We start from the raw sequence: 15,616 nt of genomic DNA on the forward strand, positions 1-15,616 counted from the left end.
TGTGATAAATTTCAACCCTAATAGAGTCGCTAGTGAGAAAGTTGGTTATATGAGCCTATAGTTTAGAGGAGAGGGGTAAAGATATGAATTTTTGAGTCATGAGTGTATAACTGGTATTTAAAACCGTGAAATTAGATAGAGAATTTCAAAAGTGAGTACAGGAGAGAAGAGAAGAGGTCTGATGATTGGTCCCTGGGGCATTCTAGTATTTAGGGATTGGTGAGATGAGGAAGAATCAGGAGTAGGCAGAGAAGTAGGAGGCAAACCATGAAAGAGTGGTGTCCTGGAACTAAGAGAAAAAAGTATGTCACGAAGTAGGGCTTGATCAGTTGGGTCTAATGCTACCAGTAGATCAGGTAAGATGAAAGCTGAGAATTGACCACTAGATTAACAACATTGAAGTTATTGATGACCCTATAAGAGTTATAAGTCTATTATACTATACACACGCATATATACGTATGTGTATATGTACATGTTGCCATCGAGTCAATTCTGACTCATAGTGACCCTATAGGATAAGTAGAACTGCCCCTTAAGGTTTCCAAGGAGTGGCTGGTGGATTTGAACTGCTGACTTTTTGGTTAGCAGCTGAATGCCTAATAGCTGCGCCACCAGGGCTCCATATATATATATTATATATATATAATGTATTATATATTGTATTAAAATGTATATATACTATGTACTATTATAGGGCATATGTCTCAGTCATCTAGTGCTGCTCTAACAGGAATACCACAAGTGGATGGCTTTAACAAAGAGAAGTTTATTTCTTCACAGTCCAGTAGGCTACAAGTCCAAATTCAGGGTGTCAGCTCCAGGGGAATGCTTTCTCTGTTGTCTCTGCAGGAAGGACCATGTCATCAGTCTTGCTTTGGTCTGGGAGCTTCTCTGCACGGGAACCTCAGGTCCAAAGGACGTGCTTTGCGCCCAGCACTGCTTTCTTGGTGGTATGAGGTTCCCATGTGTCTCTGCTCGCTTCTCTCTTTTATATCTCAAAAGAGATTGCATTAAGACACTGTCTGATCTTGTCAACCTCATCAGTATAACCTCATCACAGTGATAGAATTTACAACACATGAGGAGATCACATATAATCTCATCATAGTGGTAGAGTTTACAACACATAAGGAAATCACATCAGATAACACAATCATACAATACTTGGAATCATGACCTAGCCAAGGTGCTACACACATTTTTTGGGGGACACAATTCAATCCATGACAGCATATTTAATATATATATAATATACATAGTATTAAACTGTATGTATATATATATATATATATATGTGCATGTAGGTATATGTCATTATAGATATGTGTTTACACTGTCTGTAGTTCGACAATAATACAGCCAATGGTTCTTACACCTTCAACTAATTCCTGTAAAATATTTACTTCTTGTTAAATGATAAAAAGTAGTAGAAATCCATTGAGAAATGTTTGAAAAACACAGAAATAAAGAAAACAATAGTCTATACTCCAGTGCTCATAGATAAACAGGCTTTTTTCTATGCAGATAGATGGGCAGGCATGGAGGTTGGAGGGTAGGTAGGTAAGTAGGTAGATGAATAGGTGTCTGTGTATGTGTATAGAGTATATATGTTACATTATTGAATTATACTGTACGCCTAAGTTTGTTCCCTTGATGTTATATTCTCACATGATTAAAAGTCTTTGCATCCGTACTATTTTTACAAAATTCTATAATTCTTAGAAAATAAAAAAAAGTACAGAACAACATACATGTAGACACGTATAGTCTAATAAATACCACTTGATAGATTGCATTTTCCCCCTGGAATTTTATCTAAGTAAAAGGCCACATTTGTCAGATAATGTATGTACCAATAAATTTAGTATTTTAACCCACCCAGAGTTGACTCAGAAGAAAGGCCTGGCAATCTGATTCTGAAAGGTCACAACCTTGAAAACATATGAAGTATGGTTCTATTCTGCAACACATGGAATTGCCATGAGTTGAAATCATATACATATATATATATATATATATATATATATATGTAAATGTGTTTTGGGTTTATCACCTTTCCTCCTTCCTTCATCCCATAAAGATCTCATTTTGCCTCTGTAAAATTAGCTGCCGTATAACCAGAAACATATCGAAGTGCAGAACTTCCCAGTAGTTCATTCTAATTAACTAAGTGGTCAGTCATGAACCTATGTACCTGTGGCCTGATCAATTGCAGGGACACTTACTGCCACCTCTTCCTGGGATTTAGGGTAGTATCAACAAGCAGCAGTGCAGTTATTAGCTGCTAAAATGCCTCTCTGCCCCTGGTTGCCTTGAACTTGACTGCATTTGCCGCGTGTTGATTTAGAGCAGTGGTTCTTAACCAGAGGTGATTTTGACCCAGGAGACATTTGGCAGTGTCGCGTAAAACTAGTGTCATTTTTTGGTTGTTACAACAGTTGGGAGGTGGTGGTAGGGCTACTGGAACCTAGTGGTTAGAGACCAGAGATGTCACTAAATATACTACAATGCACAGAACAGCTCCCCACTACAAAAAATTGGGCCCCAGATGTCAATTCTACCAAAGTTGAGAAAGCCTGACTTGGGGATCTGCTATGCCTTGCCCTGGGCAGGTGCTGGGACATTAGGTCTAGACGTGTTATGGATTGAATTGTGTCTCAAAAAAATATGTGTTATAAATCCTAACCCCTATACCTGTGGCTGGAGCCCTGGTGGTGCAGTGGTTAAGAGTTTTGCTGCTAACTGAAAGGTTGGCAGTTCGAAATGACCAACCTCTACTTGGAAACTCTACGGAGCAGTTCTCCTCTGTCCTATAGGGTCACTATGAGTTGAAATCGACTTGATGGCAACAAGTGTTTTTTTTTTTTTTTTTTGATACCTGTGGTTATACTGTAATCCACTTGGGAATGGGTTTTCTATGTTATGTTAATGAGCCAGTATTCATATAGGGTGTGTCTTTAGTCATTCTTTCTTGAAATATAAAAGCAGATTAAGCAAGCAGCAAAAGAACAGAGATTGAAAAAAAAAAAGAGCAGAGATTGGGGAAGATAGATTCCAAGCTACGTGAAGATCATCAGGAAGCAGAAGCTGAAAAGCAACAAGCAGCTATCTCCAGAGCCAACACAGAGAGAAAGCCTTTGCCCTAGAGCTGGCACTCTAAATTTGGGCTTCTAGCCTCCTAACTGTGAGAGAATAAACTTCTGTTTGTTAAAGCCACCCTTTTGTGGTATTTGTGTTATAGCAGCATTAGGTAACTAAGACACGTGTGCAGTTGGGGTATATGGGCATCTATCCTGAACATGGCTCTAGGAACCTAAGAGGCTTGTATATAAAAACCTGGCCTCTAAAGGTGAAAAATAAGAAATAATGAAAAGACAAAACAATGAAATCCACAGGAGTTCCCTTACCACACCAACCTTACCTCTATGGATGTTTTGTTCCTCTGGGTATCTGTGGTGGAAAAAGCAAGGGAAACTGTTGACAGAGTGTAGAAAGCACCTCTGTCTAAAAGACAGGATGCCAAGGAGGGCCCAGGGTCTGAAGTGCCACTGTCTTCGGGCTCGTCCTCTGACTTAAGTCCTGCATTTCGGGCACTGTGAGTACTTTATACCCCTTCCCATCCTGTTACAAAATGTTGTCTGGCAAGATTTGAGTTTAATTTTCAGAGTTGCCAGTTGAACCAAGATTATTGGAAGGAGGCATTCAGCATATTGATTTTTTTATAAGTTAGGTAAAGGAACATTTATTTTTCACAGAGGAAATGGCTGCATTAACTACTGAATGGCTTCCTTCTCCTTTGGGAAGTTTGCTATAATTAGATACAACTAATTATTGCTTGAGCCTAGTAACATTACTGAAGTTGGATGGAGAATGTGTCCTGCTGTTATTGTAGGAAGCTGTCTTGGAATTTCTTGTGACCAGGTCAAGTCACAGTGGTTCACAGAAGCTGAGATACAAGGACACAGTATAGTATACCCAGTAAGAGCCTGACACAGCAGCCACACTGCCTAGACTCCACAAAGCTCTGCCAGTGGCAAATTGTGTGGATTCACAGCATGGTAGTACTTGGCTCCTGTGCACCTCAGTTTCCTCATCTTTAAAATGGGCATGATAATAAACCTCATAGGACTATTGTGAGTCATAAATGTATTACTGTGTGAAACACTTAGAACAGCACCACTGAATATTAGCCAATAGCTTATTTATTTATTTATTTTATGGTTGATTATTTTTAACTCTCAGATGTTAGTGACTTAAAAAGATAAATTAAGTTTCAAAAGAAAAGCTAACCATAATGCTGTCTATTTGGTTTCTACCACCTAGGTTATAAACGAAAGGTGTTAGTGCGAGTGTTGGTTATCAGTGCTATTAAGAATTAAACACAGTTGCTGAAAGAAAACAAATTTGATTATAGAATAAAGTAGCTTGAAGATACTATTCAAACAAAACTGGTCCTTGTGTCATTTTGTTTCAGGTAGATAAAAAAACAGAGAGGCTTTCTAGTTTCTCAAAGTGGTGTTCACAAGCTTTTAGAAAGAACAGCTGTTCTTTAATTTACACTTTAATTCAGTAGAACTTTATTAGACTGAAATTAACCAAATCCCAGAAAGATCTGAAAACATAAATGATTATGAGATGTTATGGATTCTAAATCAGGCATTTTTGAAGACAAAAATGAAGGCTAATAGTTTACATTTAGTATTTAACTCTGGTATTTCACTGAATTAAGATGGCAAGTTTGAATCAAATAATCAGATTTGTTTCTGAGATAATAATACAATGAGTTAGTTAAAAGAGCTAACCTGTAATAGGTTTATTAAATTAATCCATAAGGTTTCATTTCTTTGAAACAACCTGTTATCAAAATCTTTATACCTCCCTTCATTTACAATAAAATTAAATGAAGGAACTCTTCCCTTAAAAGTTAAACGTGGGTTTTTTCTATTTTGATAGAGATTAAAAACCCCATGTCAGTGGATCATCTATGATCAGACTCCTTAATCCTGTTTTAATTACAGGTCCTTTGCTACTTTTGATTTTATAGTTGTTATTTTGTGACTGACATTCAAACATTCACAGTAATTTTTTAAATGTGTAATTTTACAGAAGAGTCTCCTAAAGTGACCTTAAGGTGAGAGCCCCTAGATGAAATCAGAGAGAGGAAGGAACTCCTGGCCTGGAATGAGTTGATGGTTTCCAGGGATATCTCAATTTCAAATGTTTCAGCTGCACACTGTGGCAGAATCACATATTTCTGCCAGCTTGAGAGGGATACAGAAGGGACGCCTACAGAGATGGTCATGTGGACAGTACTTTTCTATTCCCACTGCTGGGTATTTGAAAACACTTGGGGCCAAATATGATCAACCACATGCTTCTCTCTGAAGACCTACACCCTAAGCGTGCGCTTTGCTACCATACTCAGCTTTTTTGTTTGTTGTTTTTTTAAGGAATAGCAGCTATGTTTATGGCCAGGTGTCATTTGTCAAACAGGACATGAATATTTCTTGTACATAACCATTTTGTTTAGGTTCAAAAAACTGAATGGCAGTGAGTTATACTCTCCAAAGATGCAGGCTTAAAGCATGAGTTTTGACAAATTGAAATTTAATTCAATGATATCTATTACAAGTTTAAAAGAAAATTGTATTTTTTAAGTACTCAAGGCCCTTTTGTCAGTCTTTACCAATAGCATTGCTTCTGTGGTAAATATTATTAAAATTATAGAAGCCAAATATTTCCCTGAATTTAAAAATGTTTCTTCACTAAGCTCTGTTTATTCATCTATAAAATGAAGGTGTAGAAACTATATTATCACTAAGGTCTTGTCTTAGTTTCCCAGGGCTGCCATAACAAAAATACCACAAAGTGGGTGGCTTTGAAGAACAGAAATTCATTTTCTCACAGTTCTGGATGCTAGAAGTCTAAATTCAGGGCTTTGGCAGAGCTATTCCTTCTCTCTCTTTCTCTCCCCCTCTCTCTCACTTCTAGTGGTTACTGGCACTCCTCAGCATTCCTTTGCTGCTTATAGATGCATCTGCCTCCCTTGTCACATGACATCTATCTTTCCCCTGTGCGTCATTCCCTTTTTATAAGACACCACTCATTTGACCAGAAAGATAACAAAAGAAAAACCCTGTTTCCCCAGACAAGGTCATGTTCACAGGTACAGGGGTTAGGACTTCAGCATATCTTTTTGGAGGACAGAATTCAATCCATAGCAGGTCTCTTCTTGTACTTAAGATTCTTCAAGTCTAATGTCCAACTGTTTTAATTATTCAGAATATTCTGGTGATTTGCCAGCTGCATTCGGGATGTGTCAAATTGTGTGACTCTGCCTTGTCAAATGATCTTCTCTGTTGACCACAAGCAAATAATAGTTGACCACAGGCAAATATTCCCTCAGAGCTCTTCCCCATTCCATAGATGTGCTGGTGGCCCTTTGCAGAGAAAGAAGACCAGCCTTTGCCTGCCAGGAACAGGATAGTAGCTATTAGAGGTCCAACCAACCTGTCTGGCTGATTCGATCTATGTTTGACAATCTGAGAATGTGAGACATTAATCTGCATTTTGTCCTTCACTTTTTTCTTATGCATTTTCGTCAACAGAAAGGAGAACCTGACTGCTATGCACTCTCCCTGGAGACAACAGAGCAGCTCACCTTCGAGATACCCCTGAATGATTCTGGTTCTGCCGGACTTGGGGTGAGCTTGAAAGGAAACAAATCCCGAGAAACTGGAACAGACTTGGGGATTTTTATCAAATCTGTCATCCATGGAGGTGCTGCTTTTAAGGTAGGTAGGAACGATCTTTGCAGATATTTAGAGAAGTGGCTTTTGGACTTGGGGACTAGATGGAGAATGTATCTGAAGGCTTGGACCACTGAGACCTTTCTGCCAAATGCAGGAAATGCCTGTGTGAACAGATCTGGGCAACAATTGGCTATTTTCTTACTGTAAGAGGGTATTTTTATCTTCTAGAGGTAGTTCTGAAAACCTGTCATGATCAACATTTCTTTTTTTACATTCCTTCTATTAGAATTTCTCTGAGTTTGTCACTTGACAGAGTTGAATCCTAAAATACACATTCAGAAAAATAAAACTAAAAACAAGTAAACAGAAAGTCAGTAAATAAGAAAATTGTGCATGCAAGGATGAAAGCTCAGTGGAGAGTGATTGTAGTATAAATTAAAGGCCATTTATCACATTTTTTACACTTGAAGATAATCCTGGTACCAGGAATGCATATTTGCCTTTGAATACTTGGAGAAGCTTATACATTTCCAGAAAAAAAGAAAGAAAATGATTCTGCCCGTTCACACTGGGATGTGCAATGTGATCATTGCTATTAACATAAAACCCCCAGGCTTTGTTGGAACTGAATTGCCTGTGTTCAAACCAGCTCCACCACTTGCTCTGTGTTTGCAAACTTGGACAAGGAACTTGACCTGCTGTGCTCCATTTCCTTATCTGTAAAATGGGTAGGATAAATAGCACCTAATTCATAAGATTCTAAGGAGCAAATTAATACATGTAAAGTGATTCAAGCACTAATTAGCATAATGCCTGTGATAAGATTCCAGTAAATGTTAGCTATTTTAAAATAATCTTGATATCAATAACCTGCGTGGGTCCTCTTCCAAGCAAAAGCCAAGAAGCCCATGTAGATTTTATAGGAGCAACTCTGCTTCTAGAATTCTGGCTTTGTAGAAGCATTTGTCTTCTTGCACTTGCCATTCCATTTTTGTTTCAGACCTAGATATTGAGGTAATGTCCTTTTCCTTGGGCGTGTTGTGGATCGACAACTCTTTAATTTCACTCTTTGTATCAGGTAGTTTTTGTTGTATAATACATAATCACACAATTTCAGTAACATACATCAATAAGCCTTTATCTCCCTCATGCCTCTGCAGGACAGCTCGTAAGCCTCTGATTCAGGCTGGGGTGGCTTTTTATTACACTGTAGGTCTACAGATCTCAGTCTGCCCCATGTATTTCACCTACTCCTTAGAGCAACAGACCAGCTGAGCATGTTCTTCTCATGCCATAAGTGAAGTATCAGAGAGCCATTAGATATGGGTAAAGCCTTTTAAGACCTGGACTTGGAACACTGTCACTCTCCACACGCACCATTGGCCAAAGCAAGTCACATGGCTGAATGAAACCTCAAAGAGTGGAGAAATGTACTTTACCCACAATGAGGCTGTGTCAAGGGTGTGGGTACAGAGAAAGATGAAGAAATATTACTAATCATTCAATCAGTCGCACTTCTCATCTTTTCCCAGTCTGGTTCTGAAATACAAAACCAGGATCAGAGAGAAATAATACTAATAGTAATAACAACACCGCAACCAACAACAATGAAAATTTATTGAATGCTTAGTATATACCAGATGCCACAATAAGTATTTTACGTGAGTTCTCTTACTTTATTCTTCACATTCACATTGTAATAGTATTATTGTCATATTATCTTATCAAATTATATTTATCAGATTGTAGTGGTTAGTGACTCCTGTAGCCAAATAGCTAGGGATTGATTAAACCATGATTTAAATCCAGGCAGTCTGACTCCAGAGCCAATACTGTACTCAACTGCAATGAAGACCTTTTTGTATTATCCATTCACATTCCTCTAGTACAAGGACTGTCACCCTGGAGTTGTTTTGTATCATGCTTTTCATCGTTAGCCACGCCACCTAAATATGTATGTTTGCAGATGGGTCCTTGGTCATATTTGTGAATTCCAGCTTGATGTTAGTCCTCTTCTTCCTATTGACATCTCTATTTGCAGAATTTATTCCAAGTAAAATTAAAACTGAGATGACTTTTTGGAAATTAAAAGCAGACATCTTAGCTTTTTTATGGGCAATAACTTAAACAGATATCTGGTGAGCAGGTTTAATACGTATATATATGTTTGTGTAAGTGAGCCTGTCCTTACCTAAGCAGTTTCTAACAGTCCCGTTTCTTGCAGATAGATTTCACTTTCCTTTTATGTAAATTTCTTTCCTGACACTGGTGTGCTGAGTCAGATGATCACACCATTAAAAAACACTGGACAGCATATTTATAGCTAATCTTAATCAGTAAGAGGCATCAATCATGGATTTAGCCTTGTTGTGAATGTTTAGTATCCATTTGTCTTGTTTACCTTCTGCAGTGTAAAAGGGTAAAGGCCTGAGCTTTGCTCACGAAGAAATCTGATCACCTGGGGCAGGAAGGGGGAGGGGAGTATTTTTTCTATTCTTTCTGCTCTTCCAATAAGCCACGGTTGCTCCTTAGAAAATTGCCACCTGTTCTATGATTCAGGATTATGTTTTACAAAAATTGTTTTGAGACTTTGTTCCTGTCCCTGTTCAGAAGCTACAAATGTAACAGACTGGAGTGTCCCTGGGGCAAAGAAGAGATAAGCATTGAGAACATCCACCTTAGCATCTGGCCTTTCATTTTTACCGATATCAACATAGTAATCTTTCTACTGGAGCTCAAACTTTTTCTCCTGGCCCTTCATACCACTAATTGGTTCTCAAGCTGTTTTTCCCTTTAAGGAAGGTGGATTTTTGAAAATTAAACTACTTTGCAAAGTTTGACCAAGTTCTTCCTGTGGATTCCGTGTGTTATATTCTCCTGGGGGCTTCTATTGGTGTAAACAAAAAATAGGCTACTTCTTACCAGATGTAAGACCCCTGAATGACTGTGACTATAACTGAGAGCTTCTTATTGTTGTTTTTTCCCCCTTACCTCTCAGGCCACTGTTTTATATCGTTTCATCTCTTATTTGAGTTATTTCTAATAGAGATGTAAATCTCTATTTGAAAATAAGAGCATCCAGCTACTCCAGAATTCACACTTGGAAGTGAGTCCCTGATTCAGTCTAACAACAAACTGAACAATATTTTTACCCAATTCATTATTATCCAATGCTTGATCTCATCTTAATATTTAAATAAATCACCTCATATGCATATGGAACCTGGGTAATGAAAAAAAGAAGATAGAAGAAGAATTGATGCGTTTGAATTGTGGTGTTGGCAAAGAATATAGAATATACCATGGACTGCCAGAACAAACAAATCACTCTTAGAAGAAACAAAACCAGAATGCTCCTTAGAAGTGAAGATGGCGAAACTTTGTCTTGCTTACTTTGGATTGAACATGTCATCAGGAAAGGCTAATCCCTAGAAAAGGACAGCATCATATTTGGTAAAGTAGAAGATAAGCAAAAACAAAGGAAACCTTCAATGAGATGGAATGACACAATAGCCTCAACAATGAACTCAGACATACCAACAGTCATGAAGATGGTGCAGGTAAAGGCAGCATTTTGTTCTTATTATACATAAGGTCACTGTGAGTCAGAGCTGACTCAATAGCAACTGACAACAGCAATATTTATCAAGTCTTCATGTTAAGCTGTAAAGCCCAGAACCTCTTTCCTTCTTATGTCAGGCCACAACACCTGTCCTTCTGGCTGCTTTTGGATAGGGAGCTGTGGGGTAGGCCCCTCTGAAGCATCTTTTAGCTGTGTACTCAATGGGCAAAATGGCCATTGGCAACACTGAATAGCAGCCAAATTACTACTTCTCGGAATGTTGTTGTTAGGTGCTGTCGAGTTGGTTCCGACTCATAGCGACCCTGTGTACAACAGAATGAAACACTGCCTGGTTCTGTGCCATCCTCACAATTGTTGCTATGCTTGAGCGTTCCAACTTCTCAGAATATTGATATGGATATGCTGAAATAATGACATGCATTAGATGTCTATAGTTTCATCTTTGTTTTTGCCATTCTTCCTAGGCATTTGCCCACTGAGTATGGTGTAATTGCTTCTAGAACCAAAATATGCTACATAGAAGTATATGAACTGAGAACTATGATTGGAATGAAATTACAGTGTTTGTGGGAATGATTGGCTAAAATTTCCCTTTTGTGGCTAGAATTTAAAATAAACGTTTTTTTGTTGCTGTTACATAGAAAGATACATTGTCTTCCTTGCAGTTAGAAAAAAAATAACTTAAGAAAAACTCTCCCCTTTCCCCAAATTCACATAAAAATTACTTTGAGAGGCAGAAATACAAATCTTGATGATCAGCTTGAAGACCTTAGATATTTTCATCCTCATTTAGTAAACATTTCAAATTCTGACATTGGCGGCTTTTTCTTGCTTTCCTTTTGATGTACTATGTGAATTGAATATCTTAAAGAAAAAATGCATTTTACATCTGTTGATTTTACTCACTTAAACTGTTTATTTTTCTTCCTTTAAAAAAGAATAACTTTGGAAAAAAATATATAGCTGGAATAGTGATTGTTTAAAAAATTAGTTAGGATATTAACACACTATTAAAAAAATAAAAATAACAATAAAAACCCATTGCTGTCGAGTCGACTCCAACTCATAGCGACCCTATAGGACAGGGCAGAACTGCCCCATAGGGTTTCCAAGGAGCACCTAGTGGATTCGAACTGCTGACCTTTTGTTAGCAGCCAAAGTCTTAACCACTACGCCACCAGGGTTTCCAATACACTATAGGTAAGATTAAAATCCCCATGGAGTACGTTGTACTTCTTATAAATAACATTCTTTATTTGAATACACTGACTTTGGGAGTAGAATGTGTACTATAGAAACTTTGAAAGGTAAAGTAAAAATTAAAATTTAAAAGCAATTTTTGCTAAAGAAAAAAATGTCATGTATCAGGTAAGTTATTTAAGAGATCTTAAATAGAGAGAATGTATTTTAAAATGCCTGTTATTCTCTAGAAAATTAATTAGCCAGGTTTGTGCTTAATAAAAAGTGCTTGATGATGATGAAATAAAATGAAAGAAAAATGCCTGACATAGCTATTTGCAAATACATGTACTCAGAATATGAAATAGACATAATTTAAGTAATTCAATTCTTGTGTGCTTAGGAAATGTGGGATACACCCTCTGAAAAATGCAGAATTTCATAATCTGAACCATTTAATAATGGGTAGAAAAAAGAATTTTACCTAATATAAGCAATGTCAATATTTACAAATGACTGAAATGTGATTTCTTGACAAGTTCCCTTTCAAGAGATTATCCCAGCTCTAAAATTTCTGGGAATGTGCTGCTTGATTCTGAATCTCCGTATCTGTTAGTAAAATGGAACATCTAATAGCATCCAGGCTGTTCAACGGCAGTCTAGTTGGAGTTCCCAGTGTGAGTAATTTCCACCTCCATCTCTGCTGGTATCTATAAATCATGTGGCGGATCTATAATTAATGAATGCAAAGGAAGATAAAAGGGACAGCTTTTTAAGGAACACTAATGTTAAATGATTTCTTCAACTACCCATTTTTCTTAAAATTGATAATGTTTTCTACTGGTGGAAGAACCTTGAAGATCATTACCCATAGCCAGTATCTCCCAGGCTTTTACCTCTGACAAGAGGACAGTACATTCTGGGTGTGTAAATAGCTCCATTGTAAGTCCTCAGCTATTAGAAGGAAACCACAAAGATGTGATACATTTAGGAGCAACTGACAGCAGGAACTTAGCCTGGAAAAATTCACAATCTTTTGAAGCCCAATAAGAATTTTATCCTAAAAAAGAAATACTTAAACATGAGAAAACTACTTAGCAATTATGTTATGCCACGTATTTTTAACCAATTCCTTTAAAGAAGAAAAAAACTGAAACTGTTAGTATATGTTAATTCATGTAGTAAGGTTTATTGTTTATGGATTTTCTGCAGTAGCAACTATTTTATAAAGGATAGAATATAACATGACTTTGAAAATCTTAGAATGCCACCTTTTATCATTGCTTTTTTTGCTGATCTTTATCACTTTTGCATTTTTATCTCATGCATGGAAATGTAAATAAGAGATAAATTTATACTATGCAGAATAAAAATTTGAAACTCTTCATTGTTTTGATGTATATTTTGGACCCCATGATTGTCTCCCTGGGCTTACAGAAATACGAGTTGGTAGTTCTAATCAAAAAGAAAGTTATAATCTACAAAAGTTGATATACCATGATGAAGATGCTTTGGCTCTGGAAATAGTACCTTTACCCTGAAAAGCTGTATGCATCTTCATTATGGGTATTTAGAGGCTATACATATCTGCTGACTTCATACTGTGGTCAGTTTTATTCTTGCACTCTACTTGGGTCCAGTTTTCTAGTGACCAGACTTTGAGCAATCTTAGCACAAACAAGAGCACAGTTCATATGTTAAAAAAACAACAAATAAATAATATAATAATAATAATTTTAATAAGTTTAAAAGGGCTCTGAAATTCTAATCTGCTTATGATTTATTTATAAGACATAACCTTTAAAAAGTTTTAGTGTCTGGTTTTCTAGGCCAAAGTAGATTAAAAGGAGAAAATCAGGAAGGAGATAGGAAGGGATGGGAGGAAACTGAAATGAAAGGGGACAGAAAAAGTGAGAAGCAGGCACAAAACGGTATTACACATAGGAGGCCAGTGAATACTCATGATGACCCTAAGTCAGTGTTTCTCAAACTTTTCTCCCAGCAGAAATTGTAAGATTCAGTAAAGCCTAGAGGTTGCAATATATTTATTTATACCCTGCATTTTTCCAGAAAGAGTTTTTTATGGAAAAGTTTATAATACATTTTGCAGGCATTATATCAAAATGGCTTTGATGATGTAGGTTTTGATGCTTTAAAAAAAGGACCCTTCAGTTATCCAGAAAAGGCATCTTTGAAGAGTTATTGAGTAAATGAGATGTTATGGGGACTTCACTAGTTTGAAACAGAAATGGCATGAGATTCCTAAGAGGATAGCAGAAGTGGATAGATTTAAATTTTTATAATAGCTGGACAAGTGGATATGTGGTCAATACACAGAAAGTGATCAAGCTTCACTTTTAAAAATATAAAAGTTCTCTGAACATGTGTAGACATATCCAAACAAGCCTGGCATTAACTAATCTCTCATAGTTACAATATGTAAATTAAACAATGTATTTATTGTAGATGAAATTTATGCTGGGTTCAAAGCACCTGAATGAAAGATTCAAGTAACTCAATTTAGCAAGCACTTCTTGAACATCAACAGGGATTCAGAAAATATATAATAAACCAAAAACTTAAAATGATTTTATAATAAATGAAATATATGAACAACTCTACTATAATAAGAGCTATGGTAGAAAAATCTGAAAAATATCATGAGTGTTTAGATGTTGGAGCAATTAATTCTGCCTGGAGAAAAATCCATGAAAGGAAGCTAGTTGCTGAGCCTTCCTTTGAAGGATAAGTAGATATTTAACAGGCGAATAGGAATCCAAAAGACGTTTGTGGCAGAAGGAATTGTGAAGTATGTCACAAGTATAGGTTCAGATTGTTTTAGGACCAGTGATGTTAAAAATTTGCTAATGTAGATATTCTTCAAGACAAGACTTCATGTGATTTCAGTCTTAAGAGTGTTCTTTCCCCCTGCTCTTTGTTTTAAAAGTTGTACTTTAAAATCTTAGTTTATTCTTTCCCTCTCATTGCTGTTGTTTTTGCATGAAGTTAAATTATTTCAATCTGGAATGAAAATTCTTCTCTAGGATAGGATTTTTTTTTTTGCAAAAAATGATAGACATAGTCATGGAGTGATTTAGGGCCTTGAGAAGGATTTGATGAGGGCAATTTCTTCCCTCTATCAGGTGCCGTCTTGCCTGGAGTCCCACCCTATTCCAGGTAAAGTCTGCTCTGCAGTCTGAAGCCAGAGTTTAGAGTTCGTACTCTAGGTGTTGATAATATCCCAGGAGGCCTTGCTGAGGGCCCCGTTAGAAACACACAGAGCCAGGAGCCAACATCTGGTCATGATTAATCCTCTCAACACCCTGGCCTAATGAGGACTAGCCTTGGGCCACAGCCAGGAAAGCCAACCCACTCCCTCATGCTTGTCTCAGGTTCTACAGAAGCTAGCTCATTGCCTGGGCTTTTCTACTTTCTCTCTGTATTCATTAGAACTTTGGAAGTAAATAGACCTTACAAATAATTGGCCCAAAGAGGTGGATTAAGCTGCGCAGTGTCACTAGTAATCATATCAGAGGTAGTACCCAGGCATCATTGAACCCTGCAGGAGATGAACTACAGGCTCAGTGGACTCCCTGACAAATCCTGGATATGCTTTAGAGGTCCCATGAAACCTAAGAAAGTATATGAAAAGTTTTGTTTTTGTGTAAATCAGTGGTTCTCAATCCAGGGTTATTTTGCCCTCCAGGGGACATTTGCCAAAATCTGAAGATATTTTTTGGTTGTCATAGTGGGTTGGGGAGGGGAATGCATACTACTGGCTTTTAGTTAGGGGTAGAGGCAGGGGATTATGCTAAGCATCCTACAATGTACACGGCAGCAACTCACAACAAAGAATTATCTGGCCCAAATGTGTAACTCTGGACAAAACCTGGTGTAAATATTTATTTTTATTTCTTTAAATGTGAACTTATTTTATTAAAGAACATTAATTAGTACATTTGCTTTTATGTAGGCCCAGACAACTGTTTAAAATCTAATAACCTGTTGCCGTCAAGTTGATTCTGACTCATAGTGACCCTATAGGACAGAGTAGAGCTCCCTCATAAGATTTACAAGGCTGTAATCTTTTTTTTTTTTT

At 37.1% G+C, this 15,616-nt stretch overlaps 1 protein-coding gene across 1 annotated transcript in view; it reads left to right on the forward strand.

Moving 5' to 3' along the window:
* The window catches only part of PARD3B (par-3 family cell polarity regulator beta), a 588,698-nt gene that overhangs the window by 235,618 nt on the left and 337,464 nt on the right, over window positions 1-15,616 (forward strand). The window contains exon 11 of the mRNA XM_023732913.1: window positions 6,612-6,797. Within this exon, the coding sequence (XP_023588681.1) occupies window positions 6,612-6,797 (186 nt within the window). The remainder of the gene's footprint in view (window positions 1-6,611; window positions 6,798-15,616) is intronic.

The sequence above is a fragment of the Trichechus manatus genome, unplaced genomic scaffold (genome assembly GCF_000243295.1).
Source record: "Trichechus manatus latirostris isolate Lorelei unplaced genomic scaffold, TriManLat1.0 scaffold00056, whole genome shotgun sequence".
NCBI lineage: Eukaryota > Metazoa > Chordata > Mammalia > Sirenia > Trichechidae > Trichechus > Trichechus manatus.